At 40.6% G+C, this 25549-nt stretch overlaps 1 protein-coding gene and 1 non-coding gene across 2 annotated transcripts in view; both read left to right on the forward strand.

Annotated features, from left to right (window-relative positions):
- Positions 1–202: 202 nt before the first annotated feature.
- Positions 203–25549, forward strand: part of FMN1 (formin 1) — a 300963-nt gene continuing 275616 nt past the window's right edge. The window contains 2 exon segments of the mRNA XM_027083792.1: positions 203–2045; positions 3415–3532. Coding sequence (XP_026939593.1) covers positions 663–2045; positions 3415–3532 — 1501 coding nt within the window. The 5' untranslated portion in view covers positions 203–662.
- Positions 24377–24483, forward strand: LOC113608170 (U6 spliceosomal RNA). Its single transcript, XR_003428239.1, has one exon. It is a non-coding gene; the product is annotated as a U6 spliceosomal RNA (small nuclear RNA).

Consider the following 25549-nt stretch of genomic DNA (forward strand, 5'->3'; position numbering starts at 1 on the left):
ACTGCTAGTTTTTTGTTTTTTTGGGTTTTTTTTTTTGGCCTGGATGGCACAAGCTTCTGGCCGTGATTGAGATGGCAATAGAGAGCCCGTAAGAAGTATTGCGGTCATTTGCTGCTGATTCACTTTTAAATTTCTTCAGCTGCTCCGGGGGGTGGGGGGGTGGTTGAAGGCCGTCAGGAGCTGCTTGCCGGCTCAGCACTTTCTGGAGCCTCACTTGCTCACCAATGAGGAAGTTGAAAGCGACCAGGAGAACGGCCGGCACTGGGGCGGAGCTCGCGGCGAAGTCCTGGGCTGGGATGAGTGGGGGCAGGCTGACTTTCCCTACGACAAAAAGCCTTTTGTCCCCGGGAATAAATACGGAAGTCCCAGAGGAGCAGCCTCCCCAGTCCGTGTGTAGTAAGGTGCGCAGCCTCGACTGCCTCTGGGCATAAAGCTCCGCGGACTTTTTACAGTTGCCCCGGACGCCCCATCACCGCGCAAACCGGAAGGAGGGCTCGGGAGGGACCAGAGCCCGGCCAAGTGTGCTCGCTCCGCGACTGAGTCTCACCGGCGGGTCCTGCTGTTCTCTGTGCTGGAAGTTAAGAACCGGTGGAGTGGTGAAACTGAGAGGGCAGGGGGAGATCGCAGAAGTGAGAATCTGCCGCCCAGGGCACGGCTGGGACATGGAGGACGTGGGTAACGCTCCGAATGGCAGTGATGGCTCGGAACCAGGACAACCCGAAGCCGGACTTGACGTGGCCCAGTCGATCCTGACCAAGTTCTCTATGAAATCCCTGTTTGGGTTTACGAGTAAATTGGAATCTGTGCAGCCTGAAGAGGAAGATGCGGTGCTGAAAGCCTTTCGCAGTTTGGTGGTGGATCCCACGCCTCAGCTGGAGGAGCCCAGCAGTGGCTTGCATCCGCCGGAGGCGGAGGCTCAGGTTCCACCTGACCTCGGAAATGATGGGAAGACTCCGAGGGTGGAGACAGAGACGGGGTTGGAGGGAAGCCGGGGAGAAGCAGAGGCAGGGATTTCTCTGCCTGGTCAAGAGCTGCTTCCACTGGCTGCTTTGAGTGTGTGCAGAGACAATGTCATTTTGGTTCGCGGGACCCTGGTGAACACCACCAGTGATTCTGACTCTGATGATGGAGGCCAGGAGCCAGAAGAGGGAAGCAACATCAATGGCCCAAAGTCCCCTAGTGGTGTTTTATCTGAGCCATCTGAGCAGTCCCAAGAAAAGCCAGGAGATGGGAGGGAAAATACTGCCACTGGAGAAAGGGGTGATGCAGAGCCCAGTGGAGAAGGTCCTCAAAGGACTCTGCAGGAGATAAACAGCAAATTGGAACCCGAGGATGGTGGCCTTCAGACAGAGCATAGCCCCGGCCAGCGACAAGCTGGAGAAGAAGGTTCCAAAGTTCTACCTGTGGTAACAGACCAGAACTCAAGTGTTGGTGTCACTGAGAACACCTCTCCTAAAAAAGAAGTCCCTGGAGAGAAGTCCTTCCAGCTCCCAGCTTTTTTTAGTGGGCTTCGTGTGCTGAAGAAGGGAGCCCCAGCCGAGGTCGGGGAGACCATCACTGAAATTAAACCAAAGGACGGGGACCTGGCTTTGCTTAAGTTGACCCAGCCTGTCCAGAGGTCCCTAGCACAGGCAGGGCCTCAGGCAGTGAAGATGGGAGAGAAAACAAATGATCCGAAGGCCGCTCCCACTCTCCTGGAGCAGCTCTCTCAGCTGCTCAACATTGACGTCCCCAAAGCCGAATCAAAGGCAGAAGACCCTGAACAGCCCAGGGGGGAGGAGAGGAGTGGCAGCACTCCCCAGGAGAGCCAGAGCGGCCCCGGAGAAGCCCAGACCCAGGGAGGAGAGGTCAAGCCAAAGCCGCCAGAGACTACCTTGGAGGCCTTTAGAGCCCTATTCATCCGTCCCCCCAAAAAGGGGACCACAGCTGACACCTCTGAGCTGGAAGCTCTCAAGCGCAAAATGAGGCATGAGAAGGAGTCCCTAAGAGCTGTGTTTGAGCGGTCGAGGTCAAGGCCAGGAGATGGCCCCTCGGATTCCAAAAGCGTACGTAGCGTTGGGTTTTGGGTTTTGTCATAAAATGTGATGCTGCTGTATTTCTTTTCAGGTTTCCTATCAAAGAGAATCTCATATACAGATCTTAGTGACCCTCTTCTAGGTGAAAGATGATTATAGTCAAGTTGACCTTGTAAGGAGTATGGAGTTGGACAGAAGCGTTTTCTTTCTTCCTTATCTTTTTCTGGGTTGTTGTAAGAGAGGCATAAGTAAAGGTGTGCAGGTCAGAGAGCGAAACTGTCACTCTGAGTTTAAACATTAATAGGAAATGTGCTTCTAAAAACCAAGCAGCATGAGGAATCAATGCAATCTAGAACTATAGCCCAGATTTCCTCTCCACTTTATTATACCTCTGCGAAAACTGTGTTTTTCCTTTGAAAGTCTGCCACTTGGCGAAATACGTGTTTGTGATGTGATTAAAATGTTCTGTGTTGGTTACAAGGCATCTTGATTGAGCACTGGGTTAGTGTGAGACTTGGGTTTTAATTCTAACTGCCAATTACTGGCTGGGTGACCTTGATCAGCAGAAAGAAGACAATAACCTTTAATCTTTATTTGGTTGTTGCGAAGATTAAATGAAGTTAGCACATAGTAACCATCTAATTAGTGAAAGCTGTTACTATTAAAAAAATTATTCAGGTAATTTGTAAGGACTAGCAAGCACTTGTCCAGTGGATCTTAAAATTCATAAGGACAACAAATAAAATTTCTTGCTTAGTATCAATTTGGCATACAATTATCATTCCCTCATACATCAGTTAAATTTAAAGGTCTTTGGAAAAACTATCTTAGGTTGCAGTCAAAAACTAAATACAACATAGCATTCTCCTAGTTGTAAAAATCAACCCCTATAAAAATAGCTTGAATGTGAAAGCCAGCTCATTCATTTTTTTGTGTGTGGGAAAGAAAAAAAAGAAATGATCAATGTGGACATCTTAGAGAAGTGTATCTTGGCCTACAGGTAATGTTCATAGAAAATGCAAAACTAGTTTTTATATTATAAATAACCCTGGAGTTTGGGATATATTTCTAAACATCCCTATAAATGTACCCGATTATAGTATATTTGTATCTTCAGATCAAAGTGTACTTGTGATTTAAAAATAAAAGTTATATGCTAAAAATCATCTGTTGAAGGTTGTGTAATACTTGGCCTTGAGTTATTTCTCTTTCCACCCCAACTGATCACTTTACATTTCTAGAAAAGGATCGTATTGGAGTGAGATGTTTCAGTTACAGTGAATGAGAGCAATGTGCCATTAAAATTAATTTCAGAGTTAGCACAGTCGTTCTCAGGGATTAATTGGCCCTGGCCACATTTCATTTAACTTACTCTTTTGTTTGCCCACTTTTCCAACAGCCTGACCACAGCCCCACTGAGCAGGACGATAGGACTCCTGGCAGACTCCAAGCTGTCTGGCCGCCCCCAAAGACAAAAGACACAGAAGAAAAAGTGGGATTGAAGTACACTGAAGCAGGTAATGGGAAAAGAAGCCAGGTACCAGGATGCATCTCTTGCTGCAGTCGCTTTTAGTTCTAGCTCAGTAGACTCACAGAATTTAAGTTTTTGTTTCATTATAAAATGTAATGCCGAAGGCTTTTCTTTTTGGTTTTGCTGTTAAAGTGAACCCTTGCACACTTATCGTTAATGAATCTCTTAGAGATGAAAGGTGAACGCCGTGGAATGAGTGAAGGGGGGCATATGTGTAAAGGAGGAGAACCTCGGGGGAACTAATGGAGAAGGTAGATTACAGATTCCTCAGGAAGCAGGTGGTTGGCCCTCACAGAGTGTCGTGTAAGCTGGCAGGGTTGCTGGCAGAGGTAGAGTACGAGACTCCAGAGCTGTAATCTGATGTGTTCTTTGTCTTTGAGTAATGCTTTTGAGCCACAGGAACCTTGTGCAGAGTGAACGTACAGATACCATATCAGTTACTCTTTCACTTTTGTTAGACAAAGCTTTATTTAATGCATGGCCAGTTTCAAAGCAATCTAACTCCCTGGAAACCTTCCCGGGAGCTTTGCTTGAATATATTTAAGTAGAATGGGAATCTAGATATTTTTACTCTTTAAGTGAAGGGTTCATGTGAAATTTAAAAAAAAAGAAAGAATGAGAGGAGGATATATCTTAATTGTATACATGTGTGTCTCTGTGTATCTCTGATGAAACCTTTGTCTTCTTCCTGATATTTGAAGATCACTTAACACAGACTTACGTTTTGTTGGTTGTCTTAGGTATGTGTGTATATTACCAGTCTGTATGGTTATACAGAAATACTTCTTTCAGTTCCTATTGGTTGATGACATAAGTGGATCAAAGTTTGGGTGGTTTAGTAATACACAGGTTTTTTTTTGTAAGATGATAAAATTACAATCAGCGATTGAGAACACAGCTGAATCTATAGCCTGATTGCTTTAGCCGCCATTTACACAATTGCAAACATCTGACTACCCCAAGACATCAACTGCTTCATGACACTTTTTTCTGACCTGCTTGAATGACAGAAAGAAAGCTATTACAGCCTTGGTGAAAATGTATGTAGCTGTTGCATTCTTCTGTACGTTTCATTTTTCCAAAATCGGATTGTTTTTGACTGCAATACTGTACCACCTACCAAGTTGTCTTTCCTATGATGTGGCACAGTTTGAACAGTGAAAAGTCCTGAAGTTCGCTTTAATGAAAATCCAGAATCCTATAAGTTCTTATTCCTAGTTTATGTTGGGGTGGCCATCTTCTTTGTGACGATGAGCATTTGCTGAGTAGAGAAGGAAGTGGCATAAACAGCTTTTCAATCTACTTCCAGTCATATTTGGGGGCATTTATACTCTACAGAGATTCCTTAGTCTTTGCTTCTGTCCTCTTCCGTTTCCAGAAGCTCGGAGGAGTGCTATCATTACCTTGCAGTGTAATTACACTCAAAGTCAGTAGCTGTCCCAGTCTCTCTTTTTTTTTTTTTGTAATGAAATGCGTGTTCTCCAAGCTGTCTAAGGTCTCGGATGAGATGGGGAAAAAAGGAGGGAGGAATTGATGAATAATGACAGTTCTCTTGGGTTCGTTCTGATGGCACAATGACAGCTTGCAACAGAGAGAAGGCTGGCTGTTGTCTGGAGAAGGCACCTAGGTCCCCAGCCAGTTCCCATGGGTGGCAGTACTGTGTCTTACTTACCGTGCTCCCAGCCAGGTCTGGTGCTCATTTTCTTGAGAGTCTTGTAGCGCTAATCACTACTGATACACTCTGGAGGTTATCAAAGAAGATACTCCATGCCTGTAGGAAACTTTTTTTTACCCCATTACTCAGCCAACATATGGTTGTCTTGCCATTTACTGCTAATCTTTAGGAAGTTAACGTTTTTCTTGTGATTTTCTTGAGCTCTGTTGTTGAGAAATCTGGAGTCTTATAAGCATTTGGTTTATAACTTAACATATTTTGTGGTATTTCCATTGGTCTCCCTGCCCTTAGGGAAGTAGATTAAAATTGCCACTCTGTAGGGAGCACAGAGACAGAAAAATTCGTTCCAAAATATTTCAGGGTGTTTGAAGTCTTATGCTTCTACATCGTCAGTGCTCTTAATTTTTCCTGGCATGTATAATTCATTAAATTAGTGAAAGGGGAGAGCATGACTATTTATATTTCAAGTGTGCTATTGGAGTTCTGTGCTGTTGACATCGAAGCCCAGTCCTTGGCAGGGCTGGCAAAGAGATGGTGATTTTCATCATGAGTCTCTCACTGTCCTTGTGTTGCCCTCGGCTGCTTTGGATGTGCCACTGCTTGTGTTTCCCTCTATTCAGAGTTTATCATTCGATGATCTTTTTCTGAGGGCCTAGGAGATCACCTAATACTGTAAACTCACTTTTGTTCAAGGATAAAAAAGAAAGAGCTGACCTAAGGGAAGCTGTCCCTTTAAACTATGGCTTCTGGAGTCCTCTTTGCCATGTGAGGGTAGCTGACCACTGATGCTGGTGCCCACTGCCTAGGATGCACTCTCCTGCCACTGCCAAAGTTACCAGCAGCGTCTATAGCTGCTGACGCTGCAGCTAACTCCCCTGGCAGCTAAAGCCTTCAGCTTCCACTAGAGCCTCTGCTGCCATTCTGATGACAGTGTGTCCGCCATTAAGGGCACTTCCACTGTCATTCTGTGAGCTCTTGGAGCCTTGGTGATGCGCCGGTTGAGAGGCACTAGGCCTCACTAGAGCTGTCACTCAAGGGACTTGCACAGGTGCTGGAGTTGACTTCTACCATGCAGGGAGGGTCCCCTGTGTTCAGTCACACTGCACTTGAATTGCTCTGCTCAAATGAGAAAGAATTACTTTCTTCCAAGTCCTGTGCTGTGCTTTCACACATTATTATCAATGCAATTCTGCTTTGTGTTTGGGATGCCTCACAGCTATTACGAGTGAAAAGAGCATTTCCCTCTATTCCTTGGAATTGGGCTGGGGACAATCTGAGTGACAGACTCCTTGTTCTCAGAGTTGTCTTTCCTCCTCTAGATACAGGAGCTTGCTCTCCAAACAAGCTTGGGGAAATAGTCTTGCTTTTCTAGGAAGAATCTTTTAGTGGGCTCCATGCGTCCTTTTTTTTTTTTTACGGTATGCGGGCCTCTCACTGTTGTGGCCTCTCCCGTTGCGGAGCACAGGCTCACGGGCCCAGCCGCTCCGCGGCATGTGGGATCTTCCCGGACCGGGGCATGAACCTGTGTCCCCTGCATCGGCAGGCGGACTCTTAACCACTGCGCCACCAGGGAAGCCCCTCCTTGCCTCCTTAAATGATTAATCAACTCAGCTGAGTCCCTGCCACTTTCTTGTGCTGCAGACCAGAAACATCTGGATGGAGTAAACTTGATTACCTTGTGAAGCCCGGGGCTAAGTAAAACCCAATCACAGCCAAGTGAAAAGGTGAGCTATGAAACAATACAAGGGAATCTAAAAGAAAAATATGTCTACCTTTAAATTTAATGCTGCAAAAGCAACTTATCTCATGAGAATCAGAGAACCAGTGATCTGTTCGTCCTCTAACATGCTGTCTTGTACGTGGTGAGGTTACATAAGTGTTAGTAACATGCCCAAAGTCTTTAAAAAAAGGACTGGAAATTATAAAGATCTAGGTATCATAGAATAATCATAGAGGTAACATGGGGTTAAACTTTTATCTCAAACTTGAATAAAAGAATTTTCTAAACCACATTAGGTCACTTTTTTCTTTTTGCTTTGTGAAGAATAAATGCACTTAGCCATATTTATTTTTTTCTTTGGATAATTATACTATTACCATATCAGCCAAGGTCCTGTCAGGGATCAGGTGAGGATGATTTGATTGAGAGTTTTTGTGGACAGGGTTTGGGAAAAGCAATGAGAGATGAAGCAGCTCTCTGGGGTTAGTAATCATGGGAGGTGTTTACAGCCCTAGACCTGAAGGGGCAGGGCGAGGAGAAGCTGCTGGAAAACCCAGAATGTCAGAGGGAGGCCGAGTGTTGTGGAGGGGGCTGCTGGACAGGAGCGATGGCCTTCACTGGAGGGATGCATCCAATCCACGGTGACCTGGTGCCCGGAGGGAATTGTGGGCATAAATGCCCTGACTTCCTTCTCCTGCTCTCTGGTCTCCTGCCATCTCTGCCCTTCACCAAATCCAAAGAGAAGTCAGAGGATCAGGATCCACTTTAGGCCAGACAACAGAGCCCAGAAAAGGACCCAGAAAGGGGGAGAGTGGGTCTAGGAGGCAAATAGAAGATACTCAGCACAGTTTCACCTGGAGTCAGTTGGCAGTGTAAGAAGGTTCTAAAGCCCATCAGTCTGTACGAAGAATTGGCACCTGACCACACAGGGGTCTGATACAGGGGCACAAAGAAAAACTCCTGCTTTGTATCCCGTGGGAGGGTTATGTTTTCTACTGCAGTCAGTTCATAGAAAATATAATGGCTATCATCGAGAGTATTGCTCTTTGCACACCTACTTCACCTTAGTGTAAAGGCTTTGTACACTGATCTCAGAAAATCTTCCATATGCTTTCAATGTTTCCCAATATTACAAAATAAAATAAATATGGAAATATCCAGAAATATCACGGAGCAAAACAAACTCTCTAGAATGTGTTTCATAGAGAGATCATTGCCACCATGTTGAATTATGATAGGCCTATGTGAATTTAATACTTAAAATTAAAAAAAAAATTTTTTTTAATTAACTGATTTATTTTTGGCTGCGTTGGGTCTTCGTTGCTGGGCGTGGGCTTTCTCTAGTTGCAGCGAGCGGGGGCTACTCTTCATTGGGTGTGCGGGCTTCTCATTGGCGGTGACTTCTCATTGCGGAGCACGGGCTCTAGGCGTGCGGGCTTCAGTAGTTGTGGCATGCGGGCTCAGTAGTTGTGGCTCATGGGCTCTAGAGCGCAGGCTCAGTAGTTGTAGTTGCTCGGCGGCATGTGGGATCTTCCCGGACCAGGGCTCGAACCCATGTCCCCTGCATTGGCAGGCGGATTCTTAACCACTGCGCCACCAGGGAAGTCCCATACTTAAAATTTTTATCACACTGTACAGACTGCTTTTTACACTTGAAATTGTGACTATCTTTGATTTTTACGACATTTAAACAATAATTATATTTATAGAGATTTCATGTTTTTCAAGTTATTATGTGTAATAATGAAAATAACAATGCTATAAATATTTTTGTTCATAGGTGTTTTCCTTTAATTAGAACACACTCCTTGTGGAATTGCTATATATAAGTGTATATGCCGTTTTCAGGTTTTTGGTGCATATCAATTGCCAAACTTAATTTTTTTTTTTTTTTTGTGGTACGGGGGCCTCTCACTGTTGTGGCCTCTCCTGTTGCAGAGCATAGGCTCCGGACGTGCAGGCTCAGCGGCCATGGCTCACGGGCCCAGCCGCTCCGCGGCATGTGGGATCTTCCTGGACCGGGGCACGAACCCGTGTCCCCTGCATCGGCAGGCGGACTCTCAACCACTGCGCCACCAGGGAAGCCCCAAACTTAATTTTTTATCTAAAGTTATTCAGTATGAAATCAGTACTCTTAAAACACTAAAAATGCTTTTCCCTCTTATCATTTGCTTTTTATTTTACTTGTATTTTCTGGTATAGAAGTTTTAAATATTTATATAGTCAAATCTACCCTCATTTTATTGTATAACTTTTCTTTTGGCTTGAGAGGACCTCCCCTACTCAAAGATCAGCTCTATGTTTAAATTTCTTAAGTGATTTCTTTCCACCTCTTCCTTCCTTGTCTTCTTGTTTTCCATTTCATGTTGAAAACTTACTTCGGTGCCTAGCCCGAGGAAGAGAGCTAAGACAGCTTCTGTTTTTCTAAGTAGTTAATTGTACAGCAGGCTTCTGAAGTAATTATTCCTCTCCATGATAAGTTTAGCACTGTCTTGGGCTTTCTGTTCTCTTTTTGTATTTTGTACCAGTATCTTAATTATTGCAGCATTATAATGCATCTCAGAATCTGTTCAAGTTCTCAAGCATACTTTTAAAAATATTTTTTTTAGCTTTACTCTTATTTATTCTTCCAGAAAGCCTTAGCCTACTTGGTCAAGTTTCAGAAGGATTGCTTTGGGACTTTTATTGGAATTGCATTAATTTAGAAATTAATGTGAAGGTGGGAATGAGATCTTTAAAATGCTTAGTATTTCTACGCAGGAACATATCTTATAAAACTATTCAAGTTTTCTTTTCTGACTTAATAAACTAGATACATAGATGTGTAGATATAGATATATATCTTGTATTTTTTCTAAATGTATTCCCAGGAATGTTATTTTTAAAAAAAATACATGATATGAAATTGTATCTTGTGATTTATTTTTCATAAAAGTCAAGTGCATTCCTTAGAATCTAGTGACTCATGCATGCTAGATGCTCTGTAGATTTCCCTCCTGAGGTCCGGGCTAGACTGAGTGAAGGGCACTTTTGGACCAACTGATCTCGGGGGTCCGTCCCTCAGTTTTACTCTGGTTCGTGGTTCTTAGTGTTCTCAGGCTCTTTAAAAAACCTAATGATGATAGAAAGCTGTGGAAGAAGACCCTGCAGTTAATTTTGCATCTGCGGTATTTCAGACCCTCCCCCCACCCCATAACCATTTGTGGACACATCCCCCCATCTCCTGCCACCTCCCCGGGTGTAGATGAAGAACCTTTGCTGCAAATGCTCAACCTAGAGCTGGGCTTCCTTTCCTCTTCGTCTCCTATTTTGTGTTATGACGAATGGCCTGAAACGTCTCCTTATTTATTAGGATATTTAAAAAATATACCATCATGATGTGTGCCTGAGCATCCTGAGAGGAGATGAAGCTAATGTTTGTGAGATTAAAATGGCATCATTTGGGAAACTGGCAGTGACTTAATTACCCATGGGGAAAAAAAAAAGAAAAAGGACGAAGAAGGAAAGCTCTCACGTTTTCTGAAACAAAATGAACTTTCAGCATGCATCTGGAAAAGCCCTTCTCAGCACTGGCTGCACCTCAGAGCTGGGCTGGGGGCTGGCACATGGGCCACCCTACTTAGGGCGAGTGCTGCGGCTTTGGTAGTAAAGAGAACCTAGGTTGAGGCATCATGGTTACTGTGAACAGGCAAGCTGTCACTGTGTGTGGCATCTCTTGGGGATAACTCACACCGCCTCGAAACTTGGAGTAGCTCAGGGACATCCCTAGTTAGAGTATTTTAGGTAACCCATCCCTCAACTTAATAAAGATCCGCCTACTTTCTGGTTTGTGTCTAATTTAGGTTCCCTTGGTTATAAAGTGATAGAGCTGTGTGCCACCCTCCCTGGTGAGTCAGACATTCTTGCCTCACCAGCCAGGGAGAGCTATAAATATCTTGGCATATTTTATTGGCCTACAGTACCTTTAAAAAACGTATTCATTCACAGCTAACAGGCTGCATTAGCCATGAATGGACTTGCCTTTAAGGTCATATGTCTAGACAGATTATCCTAAGTGTCTTCTTTCACAGTCTAGGCTATAGGTTTATTCATTGTATATTTCACAGGACTTTGTGGTATGTTGCCATCACTTGCATGGAGTTATGATGATGGCCCAGAAATTGGAAGCTGTACAGATTAAAGACCAGGAAAACCTTGCGTCTTATAGCTGTAGAAAGAGGTCGTACTGGGAAACCAGAGGCGACATGAGTGTGTCAGGCTTCTACTTACTGTATATCTGGGAGCTGTGAGGAGGGAGATTGGCTTCCCCAACACAAATGGGAACTAAGGCTTGATATTACGCAGAGGGAATCCCAAAGTATGGACCAGCGACTCAGGAATCATATGTTGTATTCCAGGAAGTATTAGTAAAGGTCTTTAGCTCAGAGGAAAAGAGATTAAAAGAGAGATTAAAAATTCTGTATTTTAAGAGATTAAAATATAGAATCTGAAATTTTAGAATATTAAAAATTTAGAGCTGCAAGCATCTTAGAAATCATGTAATTCATCCTATTCGTTTTACAAATGAGAGCCAGAGGTTATGACTTGCTGAAAGATACACGTAATTAATAAGAGAGCTGAAATGACAATTGGAAGTCGTTGGTGGGGGGGGGGGCATTGGAGAGTGATGGATTTTTTTTTTTTTTCCTGCCAATATACTGACAATTAAAGCTCCAGCAAGGAAAGCACAGGGAACAGGAGCATTTAAGAATTATGCTGCTTATTATAAAGCAAAGAATTATGAGACCACAGTGAGTCCATCTGCATAATAAAGGAGAGGATATGAGTACCATACCAGCTCACCAGACACATCCACAGAAATCGTCTGGGTCATTTCATGCTGCTTTTTGACTCATAAAAATAGAAAAGGGGAATTTTAATGGTATCTTTCATGCTTTTGAGGCTCACTTAAGCAATGTAACGCAAATAAAAATGCTTCTGGTTTGTGGATTCTTGCAAAGTTCAGGTGGGGCTCTTTGCTGGGCCCAGTTTGTGTGCTGAAGTGTAGGGTGCATATGTATTTGATTTTAGGAGGTACATGAACAAATATTTTTATCTTAACGGTTGTGTATTTCAGTAGTTTTATTGTTGTTTTAGAGAAAATGAGTACTAAAATCCACTTTGAAGCTTCTTTTGGGCAGATGAGGCTGAAATTTGATATGCCATATCCTATGCCACACCTTCACAGATACCTCCTTTCAGTATTTTTCTTCCTCAGAATCTCTATCCAGGTGGCCCCATTTTTCTTCCCTCCCTCAAATCTTCATCTATCGCCAGCTGCCCAGTGCTTGTTTTCTGGATCCTCCACCAAGCAGCCACTCTACAGTTCCAGCCTCAGCACCCTCCCCTCCTGCCCTGCCACACCTTTTCACTTGCAGCCCATTGAATTCCTTCCACTGATCTACCTTTGCTGTTCTGGAGCTGCGCACTGGCTCAGCGAAGAAAGGGCGCTCACTCCTTCAGATCCCTCCGCCAGAGACGGCGGCTGGGGCGTTGTAAATGCTTTCCTCTTTGGTAGAAAGAACAAATGACTGTATTTCTGAGGAATAACTAAAAGCAAAGTTTCAATAGCCAAACTCTGGAGCACGCGTCCCCAGATGAAGGATGAGAACATAAGATGGGAAAGGTAGAAGACTGTCTCAGAGAGAAAGGAAAATTGAACTAGGGAAATCTTAGGGACATGCTTAACTTTGGAATTTCCTTTACTTTGGGTTTCGTGGGTTTGAGCATCAAATAGACTTGAGTTTGAAGTTTGGCTCTGCCATGTACTAGCTGTGACCTGAGTTGATATCCCTCTTTATGAAAAAGGACAATGATGATAATTTAAAATAACTATTGTAAAGATAAAAGGAGATAATATATGAAGTTCGATGGCATCACAATTAGCCTTTTATCTTATTTTATTATTTTTAAAATTAATTTATTTATTTTTGTGGTACGTGGGCCTCTCACTGTTGTGGCCTCTCCCGTTGCGGAGCACAGGCTCGGGACACGGCTCACGGGCCCAGCCGCTCCACGGCATGTGGGATCCTCCCGGACCGGGGCACGAACCCGTGTCCCCTGCATTGGCAGGCGGACTCTCAACCACTGCGCCACCAGGGAAGCCCCTAAAATTTATTTATTTTTTGACTGCACCGAGCAGCTTGCGGGATCTTAGATCCCCAAGCAGGGATTGAACCTGGGCCCACAGCAGTGAAAGCACGGAGTCCTAACCACTGGACCGCCAGGGAATTCCCACAATTGGCTTTTTTTTTAAATTCTTATTTATTTTTATTTATTTATTTTTGGCTATGTTGGGTCTTTGTTGCTGCACACGGCCTTTCTTTAGTTGTGGCGAGCAGGGGCAACTCTTCGTTGCCGTGCTCTGGCTTATCATTGCAGTGGCTTCTCTTGTTGCGGAGCATGGCCTCTAGGCGTGTGGGCTTAGTAGTTGTGGCTCGCAGGCTCTAGAGTGCAGGCTCAGTAGTTGTGGCACACAGGCTGAGTTGCTCCGCGGCATGTGGGATCTTCCTGGACCAGGGATCAAACCCGTGTCCCCTGCATTGGCAGGAGGATTCTTAACCACTGTGCCACCAGGGAAGCCCCCCACAATTGGCTTTTTAAAAAACAGTTTATATTGAAGTGTAACACACATGTGGAAAATTGCTCGTATTATAAGTGTTGATGAAAAAATTAATCACTCAATCTAAGCAAGAAATGGAAAATTTTATTCGAGACAAATTGAGGCTTATAACCCAGGAACAGACTCTCAGAAAGCTCCGAGAACTGTTTTGCCCGTTAGAGGGAAAAGTACAATTATATATGTTTTTGAGACATAGGGCTGTACATTAAATGATGTATTACTGACAGTTTACACCGTCCAGATCTACGTGTACAAAGCGAGTAGTGGGTCGTGGGTCATCGTGACCCCTTACAAGATGAAGAAGGAAGGGTGTCTCCAGAGGAAGAATCTTGTTGATGCTAGGAGAAGGTTGCTGTTTATGGTTGAGCAGGTGTTTCTGCAGATGGGAAGGTTTGGGCAATGCATAATGCAGATACACAACGCACAGTAGAGGGGAGAGAGGAGGCCAAAGCTCAAAGAAAAACTTTTCTGTGTCAATTTTCCTTAACTTGCCTTAGGATACAAATGTTTATTTCATCACAGATGTATAGCTCTATGAATTATAACAAAGTGAACATACTCTTGTAACCACTCTGCAAATCAAGAAATAGTACTGGGTTGGCCAAAAAGTTCCTTCCGGGTTTTTCCATAACATGTTACAGAAAAACCTGAACGAACTTCTTGGTCAACCCAGTACCTTGCCTACACCCTGGAAGCCCCTGTCTTGCCCCCTTCCTATCACCGCAATTACCTTTTTCCTCCAAAGAAACCATAGTTCTGACTTCTAACACTATAGATTAGTTTCAGCGCTTTTGAACTTAACGTAAATGGATTCATTTCGTGTCTGGCTGCTTTGCTTCAACATTATGCTTGTGAGAACCAAACACGTTATTGCATGTACCTGTAATCCGTTTGTTTTCATTGCTCTGTACTACTCCGTTGTATGAATCACAGTGTATTTATCCACCCTAAGGACATCCGTGTTGTCCTCAGTTTTGGGCTGTTTCGAGTATGCTGCTGTTCACTTTCTTGTACGTGTCTTTTGGTACACAAAGGAACACATTTCTCCTTGGTATATACTTGGGAGTGGAATTGCTGATCATAGGGTGTGTCTGTATTCAGTGTCAGTAGATGATACCAAACACTCTTCCAAAGTGATGGTTATCAATTTATACTGCCGTCACCAAAACATCACAGTTCTGGTTGCGCCACATCTTTGCCAACATTTGGTTTGGTTGGTCTTTCTAATTCGAGCCAATCTGCTGTTAATTGGCGTTTCCCCAGTCAAGCACTTTTTTATATGTTTATTGGCCATTGGATATCCTCTTTTGTGAAGCGCATGTTCAGATCACTTGTCCATTTTTTAAGACGTAGACTATCTTTTATTATTTCGTAGAGAAGTTATTTTTATATGCTGGATATGAGCCCTTTGGTTAATTGTGTTGGAAATATTTTCTCTTACTCTGTGGGTTGGCTTTTCACTATCTTAATGGTGCCTTTTGATGAACAGAAATTCTCATTTTTACTATAATCAGTCTTGTCCTATGGTTAGGGCATTTTGAGCCTTATTAAAGTAATCCTTTCCTAACTCAGTTATGAAAATATTCCCTTAAATTATCTTAAGGAATTAGTGCTCTTTATTTGTCATTTAGACTTGCAATATACTGGGCATTGATTTTTGTGTATGAGTTGAGGTGGGGATCAAGTTTGTTTTTTCTATATTAAAATTATCTGGAATTATTTATTTAAAAACCCACCTTCTTCCCCTGGACTCTTTCTTCTGTTCCAGTATTCTCTAGGTTTTATCTAACCTTGTAACAGTGTAACACTGTCTTAATGACCACAACTATAATAAGTCATGATCTACTAGTGTGTCCTTTTACCTTGGTTATTCTCAGCTCTTTGCATTTCCATATGCGTTTTGGAGTTACTTTATCAATTTTGACATTATTGTTTTGATTGCATCAACATCTTTACAATGAGTTTTTAATTCCACAAACATAATATGTATCTTTCCCTACATACTTATTTGAATATAGCCTTTTCTGATTTCTCTGTTTAGTTTTCTTTGTGAAGGTTTTAGCTTCCCTTAAATTTAAATCTACTCCCAAGTATTCTAAAATTTTGATGCAGTTGTGCACGTTTTTTAAAATTCCATTTTCTGACTTTTTTTGTTAGATAGAATCTCTCTCAATAAAATAGTAAATATAAGTTATTGAACTGTTTGCTGATTTACAAACCTTTTAATCACTTAGAATCTTTCACTGTTGCAAACAATACTTTAATGAAATTATTATACATCTATTTTGTGCATACCTGTGAGTACTTTGATAAGAGAGAAGCAGAATTGTGTGTTAGAGTTCCTACTCATTTTTTTTTTTTTTGAGTTCCTACTCATTCTAACCACTGGTAGATACTACACAGTTGCCCTCTGAAAATACTGAACCCACTAAATATACTCAACTAACACAAGAATGTCCATTACTCACACTTCACCAATATTCATTTAGCTTACGCCAATCTAAGGTTAAAAATTGCATACTACTGTTTTTAATTTGTATTTCTCAATACTAGCATAGTTGGACATCTTTTCATTTTGTCTTCTTCTGTGACTTGTTTGCTTGTATTCTTTGCCCTTTTGTAAATTGGGTCATTAGTCTCTATTCTTACTGATTTGAAAGCAGGTTTTCGTACATTAAGGCAGTTAGTCCTTTGTTGTATATATCGCAATCCTAGTCTTTAGCTTGCCATGTCTTTTACCTTTTGCCTTCATTCATTATATGGAAATTTTATGTTTCATGTAGTTATACCTTTTCTGGAGTTGTCGTTATTGTTGATGGTCTGAAGGAAGCCTTCCCTAACCTAAAGTTGAACAATATGTATATTTTAACTAATATGCATCTATGTTTAGATTTTTATTCAGTCTAAAATTTGTTTCTGTGTGTGGCATACATAAGGATGTGTTGTTAAGGGTGGCAGTGTGCTGTAGGGAGCTTAGGTTATGGAATCTAATGACATGGAGTGAAATTTTAGGCTTCAGCAGTTACTGAAGCAAGTTAATTACTTTTTACTGGGCAAGTTACTGGGCAAGATGATTTCCTATTTATTTGTGCTTAGGTTCCTTATTTGTGTAAAAAAATTGTTTTTAGTAGTCAATAAAATAATGCATTTAGGGACCTTAGCACAGTGCCCGGCTCATTGTGGAACCAAAATAATGTAAGCCACTGTTAGTTTTGTCTTTCCCAGATTGACAACTATTTGCCCCAACATTTAATAAATAGTTGGTTCTTGCTCGACAGATATGGAGTGCTAACTGTCACATATATAAATGCCTTTCTATATGCTGATTTATTTCTAGATCCTTTAATGTTTTTTGTTTATGTCTATCTAGACCTTGTGCCAATTTTGTGTCTTTGCAGTTGATACAGTTTTAAAGTTATTTAAATATCTGGCATTTCAAATTACCTCAATTCTTCTTTTCCTGCTAAATTTTGTTTGGGTAGTTGTAGACATAGACTCTTATGTATGAACTTGAAAGTCAGTTTCTCAAGATCTATGAAATGATGAGATTGGAATTTCCATTGGGATTATATTAAATCATAGATCAATATGAGAGGCCTGGTAATACTGAGTCTTCCTATCCAGGAACATAATTTATCTCTCTGGCTATTCAGAATTTCGTTTATGTTCTTCAGTAAAGCTCTACAGTTTTCTTCTTATAGCTCGTGCCATTTAACTTAATTTTTGCAGACTTAATTAAAAATGGTATTCATCTGTCATGTTTTAAAATGGTTTTGTTGGTATAACAAAGCGACTTTCATGTTTCTAATTCTGATTTTATACTCATGTTAGTTCTACTAGTTTTTTCAGTTGAGAGCCTTGGAATTTTTGTAGACAAATCATGACAGCTTGTGTTTTTAATTATAAAATATACATAAAGTAAAATTTATTATCTTAACCATGAAAAGTTTTTATCATTTTACTCATTGAAAACATTTATTAACACTCTGTATATTAGCACATAATGGTTTACACAATAGGTGAATAGGTGTTAGCCATTTTTAAGTAGAGTTCAGTAGTGTTAAGTATATTCATGTTTGTGTGACAGATTTTCAGAACTCTTTTGTCTTGCACAACCGAAACTATACTCATTAAACAACTCTTCATTTCTCCTCTCTTCCCAAACTCTGGCAACCACTATTCTATTTTCTATTTCTATGAATCTGACTACTCTGGGTACCTCATGGAAGTGGAACCCTACAGTATTTGTGTGGCTGGCTTATTTCATTTAGCATAATGTCCTCAAGATTCATCCGTGTTGTAACATGTATCAGAGTTTCCTTCCTTTTTAAGGCTGAATAATATTCCACTCTGTGGTCTGTACCCCATTTTGTTTATCCATCCATCCGTCAGTAGACACTTGGGTTGCTTCCACTTTTGAGCTATTGTGAATAATGCTGCTATCACCATGGATGTACAGATATTTCCTTGGGACCCTGCTTTGAATTCCTTTGGGTGTATACCCAGATGTGGGATTGCTGGATCGTATGGCAATGTTATCTTTATTTTTTGAGGAGTCTCCATATTGTTTTTCATAGCTGCTGAATGTATAGGGATACATTCCCACTACAGTGAGCAAGTTCCAATTTCTCTACCTTGTCAACACTTGTTATTTTCTGAGTTTTTGTTTGTTTAATATTAGCCATGCTAATCAGTGTGGTGTCTCATTGGGTTTTGATTTGCATTTCTCTAATTATTGGTGATGTGTGTCTTTTCAGGTGCCTTTTGGCCACTGGTGTATCTTCTATGGAAAAATGTCTATTCAAATCCTTTGCCCATTTTTAATCAGGTTTTTAACACTAGAAAATAAAACACAAATCGTTACCTATCTTTCTTTTTTTTTTTTTGTGGTACGCGGGCCTCTCAGTGTTGTGGCCTCTCCCGTGGTGGAGCACAGGCTCCGGACGCGCAGGCTCAGCGGCCATGGCTCACAGGCCCAGCCGCTCCGTGGCATATGGGATCCTCCCGGACCAGGGCACGAACCCATGTCCCCTGCATCGGCAGGCGGACTCTCAACCGCTGCACCACCAGGGAAGCCCTACCTATCTTTTTTTACTAGACCTTTTCTACTGCCTAGGGCCTCCAAAACAAAGCTAGAAAAGTGGTGATTAGTAGACTTCCTTGTGCTATTCCTGATTTTTTAGGCTTCCTTCTAATGTTTTCCAGTTAAAAATTATGTTGGTCAGAGATTTTTTTTGATCAATTATCTTTATCAAGTTAAGGAACATTCTTTATATATCTGGGCTTCTAAGTGTTGATATCACAAAAATTAGTTTGAGTTTAATGTATGAGGGATATATTTACTGAAATGACTGTGTGATTCATGTGATTTTCTTTAATCTGATTATCCAGTAATTGCATTTTAGATTCATTAGTGTGGAACCATCTCTGCACTATTTCATCATGATGAAATGCTGAATTTGATTTGCTGATTTTCTGGTCATTTTAAATAAGGAAAGGTCTTAGCCAAATATAATGAATTTTGTGAATTCAAGATAAGGGAAACTATGGGGACATTTTCTATATTTTAAGTAGCAAAGTATACAGTGACTCCACAGTGGTGCACAGGATTTGTTAAAATGGAAACAACAACCAAATGGTTTTTAGATCTGCCCCGTGTGTTCTCTGATGTTATTTTTTTCCTCAGTGTTAAGATTTCTTCTTCAGTGTAGCACCGATCAAGATAAGTGGAAATGAACCTTGAAAAACAGTTGCTATTGTGTGTTGAGTTACATGGCATAGTGAGGGCGACTCCTAGGGGATTTCCCTTGACTTATTTAGAGCACATATTCTATCTTGTGTTGTAATCTTAGAAGTTGCAGGTAAATGGTGGTGACATCAGTTACTGTTGCTTCTAGATCATACCTAACTCTTATTTAGTAACATCTAGCACATTATTAGTGTCTAATTCATTGATTATTAATTCCACTATTACAAATAATAATATGTTCATGCATTCATTTAGCAAATATTTACTGAGCATCTACTATATACTGGTAAGTTTGATAGATGCTTGGAATTCAGAGATGTGTCAGGCAAGATCCTTTCACTCAAGCAACTTGGTTCTTTTTGTTTTTGCTTTTTTTGGTGGCAGGGTAGTAGGTAGGTGACAGAGAGTAGCATGGGGGAGAGAGAGATGAAATGTACACAGATAAGTACAATAAAATGGTCTAATAGTCTTATTGAAGAATGCATAGCATATCACAGAACACAAAGGCGAGTATGATCAATCCTCTTTGGGGGAACTAGGACAGGCCTCCTGAGCAGACATGGAAGATAGCAGGCTGGATAAGTCAGGTGGTCAGGTGGAGGCAAGCTAGACCAAACAGGCAGAGGAAGGATGGAGCAGGACTTGTTTGAAGAATAGCAGGTAGTTTATTATGACTGATAGATGAGAGGCAAGGCGAGTGATATGCAAGGGCATTATGTCTGTAGACTTTGAGGAGGTCAGGTCTTCAGGAGAGAGAAATTATATGGCGTGAAGGTTTTAGGCAGAGGAGTAACAGAACCAGATACAGGTGTTGTCAGACTGCTTTAGAGGTATCGAGGATGAGTATAGATCTGGCAGGGAGGTGAGTGGCTGCTGTGGAGAAGTAGGAAGACCAGTTTGGAGTGGTCCTTATAGTGGTCCAAAGGATAGATGATAGGGGCAGTCAGTGATTTCTACTTTCCTGTGAACAGATGCATTTAAAAAAATCTTTGTGATACTCAGTGATAACGGAATCAGAGTTAATAAAAAGCCTAGGTGCTCTTGGTTTCATTTTCGGTGATGGCTTATACCTTTTGCTAAGCCTATTGCCAGGGCTACTAGAAGAATAAAATAATTTGAATTTGAACTCTTTTTGCCCAGCCTGGAATGAGTGTGGGACTTACTAGTGATATATAGTTATCCTTCTGTTTATGGATTACCCAATCCATGGATAAAATATGTGTTCAGCTCTAGGTCAATTTGCTTGAAACAAACTCACACAAAACCAGTTGTCTAAAACCAATTTACCTAAATTAATATTCTCAACGTATTTCTGTCTTCAACAGTAAGTAATTATGTTTGCACCACTCAGGCACAATAACCCAGTGCCTTCCCACCAGGGTGTCTCTGTGATGAGTCACTTTTTGAGGGCATTAATTGCTCCTTCCTAGTCAACAAAATCAATACCTTACTTTTCAAACTTGGTAAACCATTTACCTCTGCCTCTTTATCTTTCACATTCTACCCATCCTTCCCCCAGTTCCAGCGTTGCTTCCTTTAGAAAGCCTTTGAAAAAAAAAAAAAAGCCTTTGACTATCCCACCCTCTCATGAGTGTCTCTGAATCCTTTGGCCACCAGGTACTACCTAAGATAGGTCATCTGTTGTTGAATTTTTATTTAAATTGTACATCATTTAACATTTTATGCGTTTGTTTTATATCCCAACTCGTCTCTCAGTCTTCAGAGAGGGGAAAAGTAATCTGGGGATCCTGTTAATTCAGGTATCTGGAGCAGGGACCGTGAATCTGCCTTTTTCACAAGATGCATGGGTATTTTGGCTATAGTGCTAGATGAGTAGTCTTTAAACTGGGGGATGCAGAAGGACCCTCCAAGGGGTAGAGGCATGGATAATTTTGAGCAAATTACCTTCCACATCCTCAGCTTTCATTAGTACTCTCTTAATTTAAATGGATCGCCTACCCAATTTATAAAGGGAAGGTATCTCACCTATTGCAAATCTGGCTCTACCTTGCTCAGATGTGAAAACCTCCAGGGTGTCAAAGAAAGGATAATTTCAAATAATGGTATCTGGGAGGCCTTTATTAGAGGACCAAAAAATTGATCCTATCCATTCCAATAAGATACATTTCCAATTAAATTTTAATTTTTAATAATTATCATATTTCAATATGTTTTCATAGTTAGGTGCTAATAAAATATTTTTATAACTCAGCCCAGAAGTAAACCTAAAACTACTTTTGTGATCAGAGAAAATTTTTAAAAATCATTTTTACATTTGTATTCCTTGGAAATTATGAGAGGGTGAATAATAGGCATTGAAGCATAAAACTATTACTTTTGGATAAATTCTGTTAAAAAGAAAAGAAATTGAAATGTTTAAAAGGAGGAAAAGGACCGGGTAAAATTCCTGAATGTTAAAGCCATCTGTTCACAGCCTTTTTAAACAGATAATGCTGAATGGCAAATATGGTATTATTAGAGTCTATTAACTACATTTAAAAGAGTAATCATTATATTTTTAAGATTAGTATTCATAAATTGTCCAGAATTTGTTTTTGCAACTGTTTAAACTTACAGTGACAAATTTCAGATGTCAATTTAAAAATGTGTGAGGAGTATGGTATTTTTTAGAAAAATTGTAGTGGGTGTATGAGCGTAAGTTTGAAGAGCACTGTTCTGGTTTGTACTTTGAAAACTGCTGCCTCAGAATCACCTGTGACCATGTTAAAAATGTAGCTCACTGGATGTGATCCAGGCATGATCATGTGTGTGATAATAGCTGACATTTATTTAGTTCTGTGTGCCAAAGAAACTGAAAGTGGCAGGTTCATTTCTGCAAAACGTGTCAATGCTGTTTGCCTTTCCCGAGGGCATCGCAGGACTCCCTTCCCTGTGGCTTACTGCCTTGTTCTTAGTGGCTATAACCGGAGCCTAAGGTTATAAAGGAACCAGCCAATTCCCTCCGGTATGAGCCTGCTCAGAGTACTTGCTCCCCTCCCTTCCCACCCCTGCACCTGTGGAGTCAGCCCATCTCTCTAGAGTCTCAGGGAAGAAGCTTCTAGACTCTTCCCCCAACCTCCTCACACTTTCTTTCCCCTCCTCACCCAAACTCAGATCAGCTGTAGGGTTTGAAGGAGAGTGGGAATGTGTGTCACTACCAGGAACAAAGACATTCTGTCTTGTTGTGCTGTACCTGGAGGACCATCCTGCTTCTGTGTCAGGTATGAGCTGATCATCCAGGACTCTGAGCCACGTCTCTGGGAGGTCAGTGAGACGGGAGTGTGGTTTCTGTCTTGCTTTGTTCTTTTCTTTCTCTAAAGTGAATCAATGTCTTTATTTATTTAAAAAAATTTTTTTTGGAGTGAAGTTGATTTAAAATGTTGTGTTACTTTCAGGTATACAGCAAAGTGATTCAGGTGTATGTGTGTGTGTATATGTATATATATATGTACATTTTTCAGATTATTTCCGTTATAGGTTATTACAAGATATTGAATACAGTTCCCTGTGCTATACAGTAGGACCTTGTTGTTTATCTATTTTATGTATAGTAGTGTGTATCTGTTAATCCAAAACTAGTAATTTATCCCTCCCCCCCGTTTCCCCTTTGGTGACCATAAGTTTGTTTTCTGTGTCTTTGAGTCTATTTCTATTTTGTATATACATTTATTTGTATTATTTTTTAGATTCCACATATAAGTGATATCATACAACATTTGTCTTTCTCTGTCTGACTTCACTTATTCTCTAGATCCATCCATGTTGCTGCAAATGGCAATATTTCAGTCTTTTTTATGGCTGAGTAATATTCCATTGCGCATATATATGTATATATATCTTCTTAAACTAATCATCTGCTTATGTGTACGTGAGTTGTTTCTATGTCTTGGCTATTGTAAATAGTGCTGCTGTGAACATTGGGGTGCATATATCTTTTGGAATTAAGAGTTTTCATCTTTTCTGGACATATGCCCAGGATTGGGATTGCTGGATCATATGGTAGTTCTATTTTTAGTTTTTTAAGGACCCTCCATACTGTTTTCCATAATGGCTGCACCAATTTACATCCCTACCAACAGTGTAGGAGGGTTCCCTTTTCTCCACGCCCTCTCCAGCATTCATTATTTGTAGATGTTTTGATGATAGACATTTTGACCGATGTGTGATAATGAGGTGATACCTCATTGCAGTTTTGATTTGCATTTCTCTAATAATTAGTGATATTGAGCATCTTTTCATGTGCCTGTTGGCCATCTGTATGTCTTCTTTGGAGAAATGTCTGTTCAGGTCTTCTGCCCATTTTTTGATTGGATTGCTTCTTTTTTGATATGGAGCTGTATGAGGTGTTTGTATATTTTGGAAATTAATTCCTTGTCAGTCACATCATTTGCAAATATTTTCTCCCATTCCACATTTTGTCTTTTCATTTTGTTAATGGTTTCCTTTGCTGTGCAAAAGCTTTTAAGTTTAATTAGGTCCCATTTGTTTATTTTTGTTTTTATTTCCATTACTCTAGGAGGCAGCTCCAAAAATATATTGCTGTGATTTATAACAAGGAGTGTTCTGCCTGTGTTTTCCTCTCGGAGTTTTATAGTATCCGGTCTTTCATTTAGGTCTTTAATCCATTTTGAGTTTATTTTTGTATATGGTGTTAGAGAATGTTATGATTTCATTCTTTTACATGTAGCTGTCCTGTTTTCCCAGCACCACTTATTGAAGAGACTGTCTTTTCTCCATTGTATGTTCTTGCCTCCTTTGTCTTAGATTCATTGACTGTAAGTGTGTGGGTTTATACTTGGGCTCTGTATCCTGTTACATTGATCTATGTGTCTGTTTTTGTGCCAGTGCCATACAGTTTTGATTACCATAGCTTTGTAATATAGTCTGAAGTCAGAGAGAGTGATTCCTCCAGCTCTGTTCTTCTTTCTCAAGTTTGTTTTGGCTATTCAGGATTCTTAATATTAATAAGGATTAGAAATAAGTCAGTTACTACAGAGTTCAAAGTCATTTAAAAAACTAGATGTGGTGCTTGCTTCGGCAGCACATATACTAAAATTGGAACGATACAGAGAAGATTAGCATGGCCCCTGCGCAAGGATGACATGCAAATGCGTGATGTGTTCCATATCTTTTATATGTATAGCTGATTCACTTTGTTATAAAGCAGAAACTAACACACCTTTGTAAAGCAATTATACTCCAATAAAGATGCTAAAAAAAAACTAGATGTGAATGGTTACAACCCTGATAAGATGTATAGAACAAAGAACAGAAAGAAGTACAGCAAAATACTAACAGTGGAGTCTTGGGGGGTGGATTTTCATGTTTTCTGAATTCCAGTTCTTAAATATAAGCATGCTTATATTGCTTTTACAATTTAGAAACCTCTTCTAAATTATCCTTTCTGGGGGGGGGTGGATACCAGACACTCATAACTGGCACAAATGGATACTCTGCTGCTTGTATTCCAAGAGGGTATTTCCATTTCTCAGTGATAATAACTAATAACGAATCTGTGTTTTACATCTGTCAGGCCCTATGGAAATGCACTAAATGTTATACATGGATTAAATAACTGTAATCCTTAGTGTAATGTTATGAGGTAGATAATTATTCATAGTTTACTAAGGAGGGTACTGCAGCTTAGAAAAAATTATATACTTTTCTTGAGTTTTACAAAGCTAGTAAAGAGAGAAGCCAATATTTGAACCTTAGTTTTGCACCTTTGAACTGATAGGCATGTCACCTTACACCAGCTCACACCATGCCCCATCCTTTTTCAGTAAATATAGAGGCATTTCTAAGAACTGAAATGAGGATCCACTTTGGAATGAATGGAAAGAAATATCGGATATGGAGTGATGATGAAAGGATAAAATGCTATAATGTGTTCTTACATGGAATTATGTATAGAAGAAATAATTCACATAATATACATTCAACAGTAATTTTATTTGAAGTGCATCATTTATTTAAGTAGTATAGCCTGAACACCTCCTACATGCCAGGACTTGTTCAAGGCATTTGAATACATCAGTGAATCAAGAAGAAGACAATTCCAGCTTTCTAGGAGCTTGCCTTCTAAGGGAGTGGGGGAGGATGATAGTGGTGAATAGAGATAATAAAGAAATAAAGTAAATAAATTGTAGATTAGATGGCGATAAATGCTATGGAAAAGAAGAGCCAGATGAGAGGCAT

The sequence above is a fragment of the Aethalodelphis obliquidens genome, unplaced genomic scaffold (genome assembly GCF_003676395.1).
Source record: "Aethalodelphis obliquidens isolate GAN/ISIS:26980383/991018 unplaced genomic scaffold, ASM367639v1 scaffold51, whole genome shotgun sequence".
Classification (NCBI taxonomy): domain Eukaryota; kingdom Metazoa; phylum Chordata; class Mammalia; order Artiodactyla; family Delphinidae; genus Aethalodelphis; species Aethalodelphis obliquidens.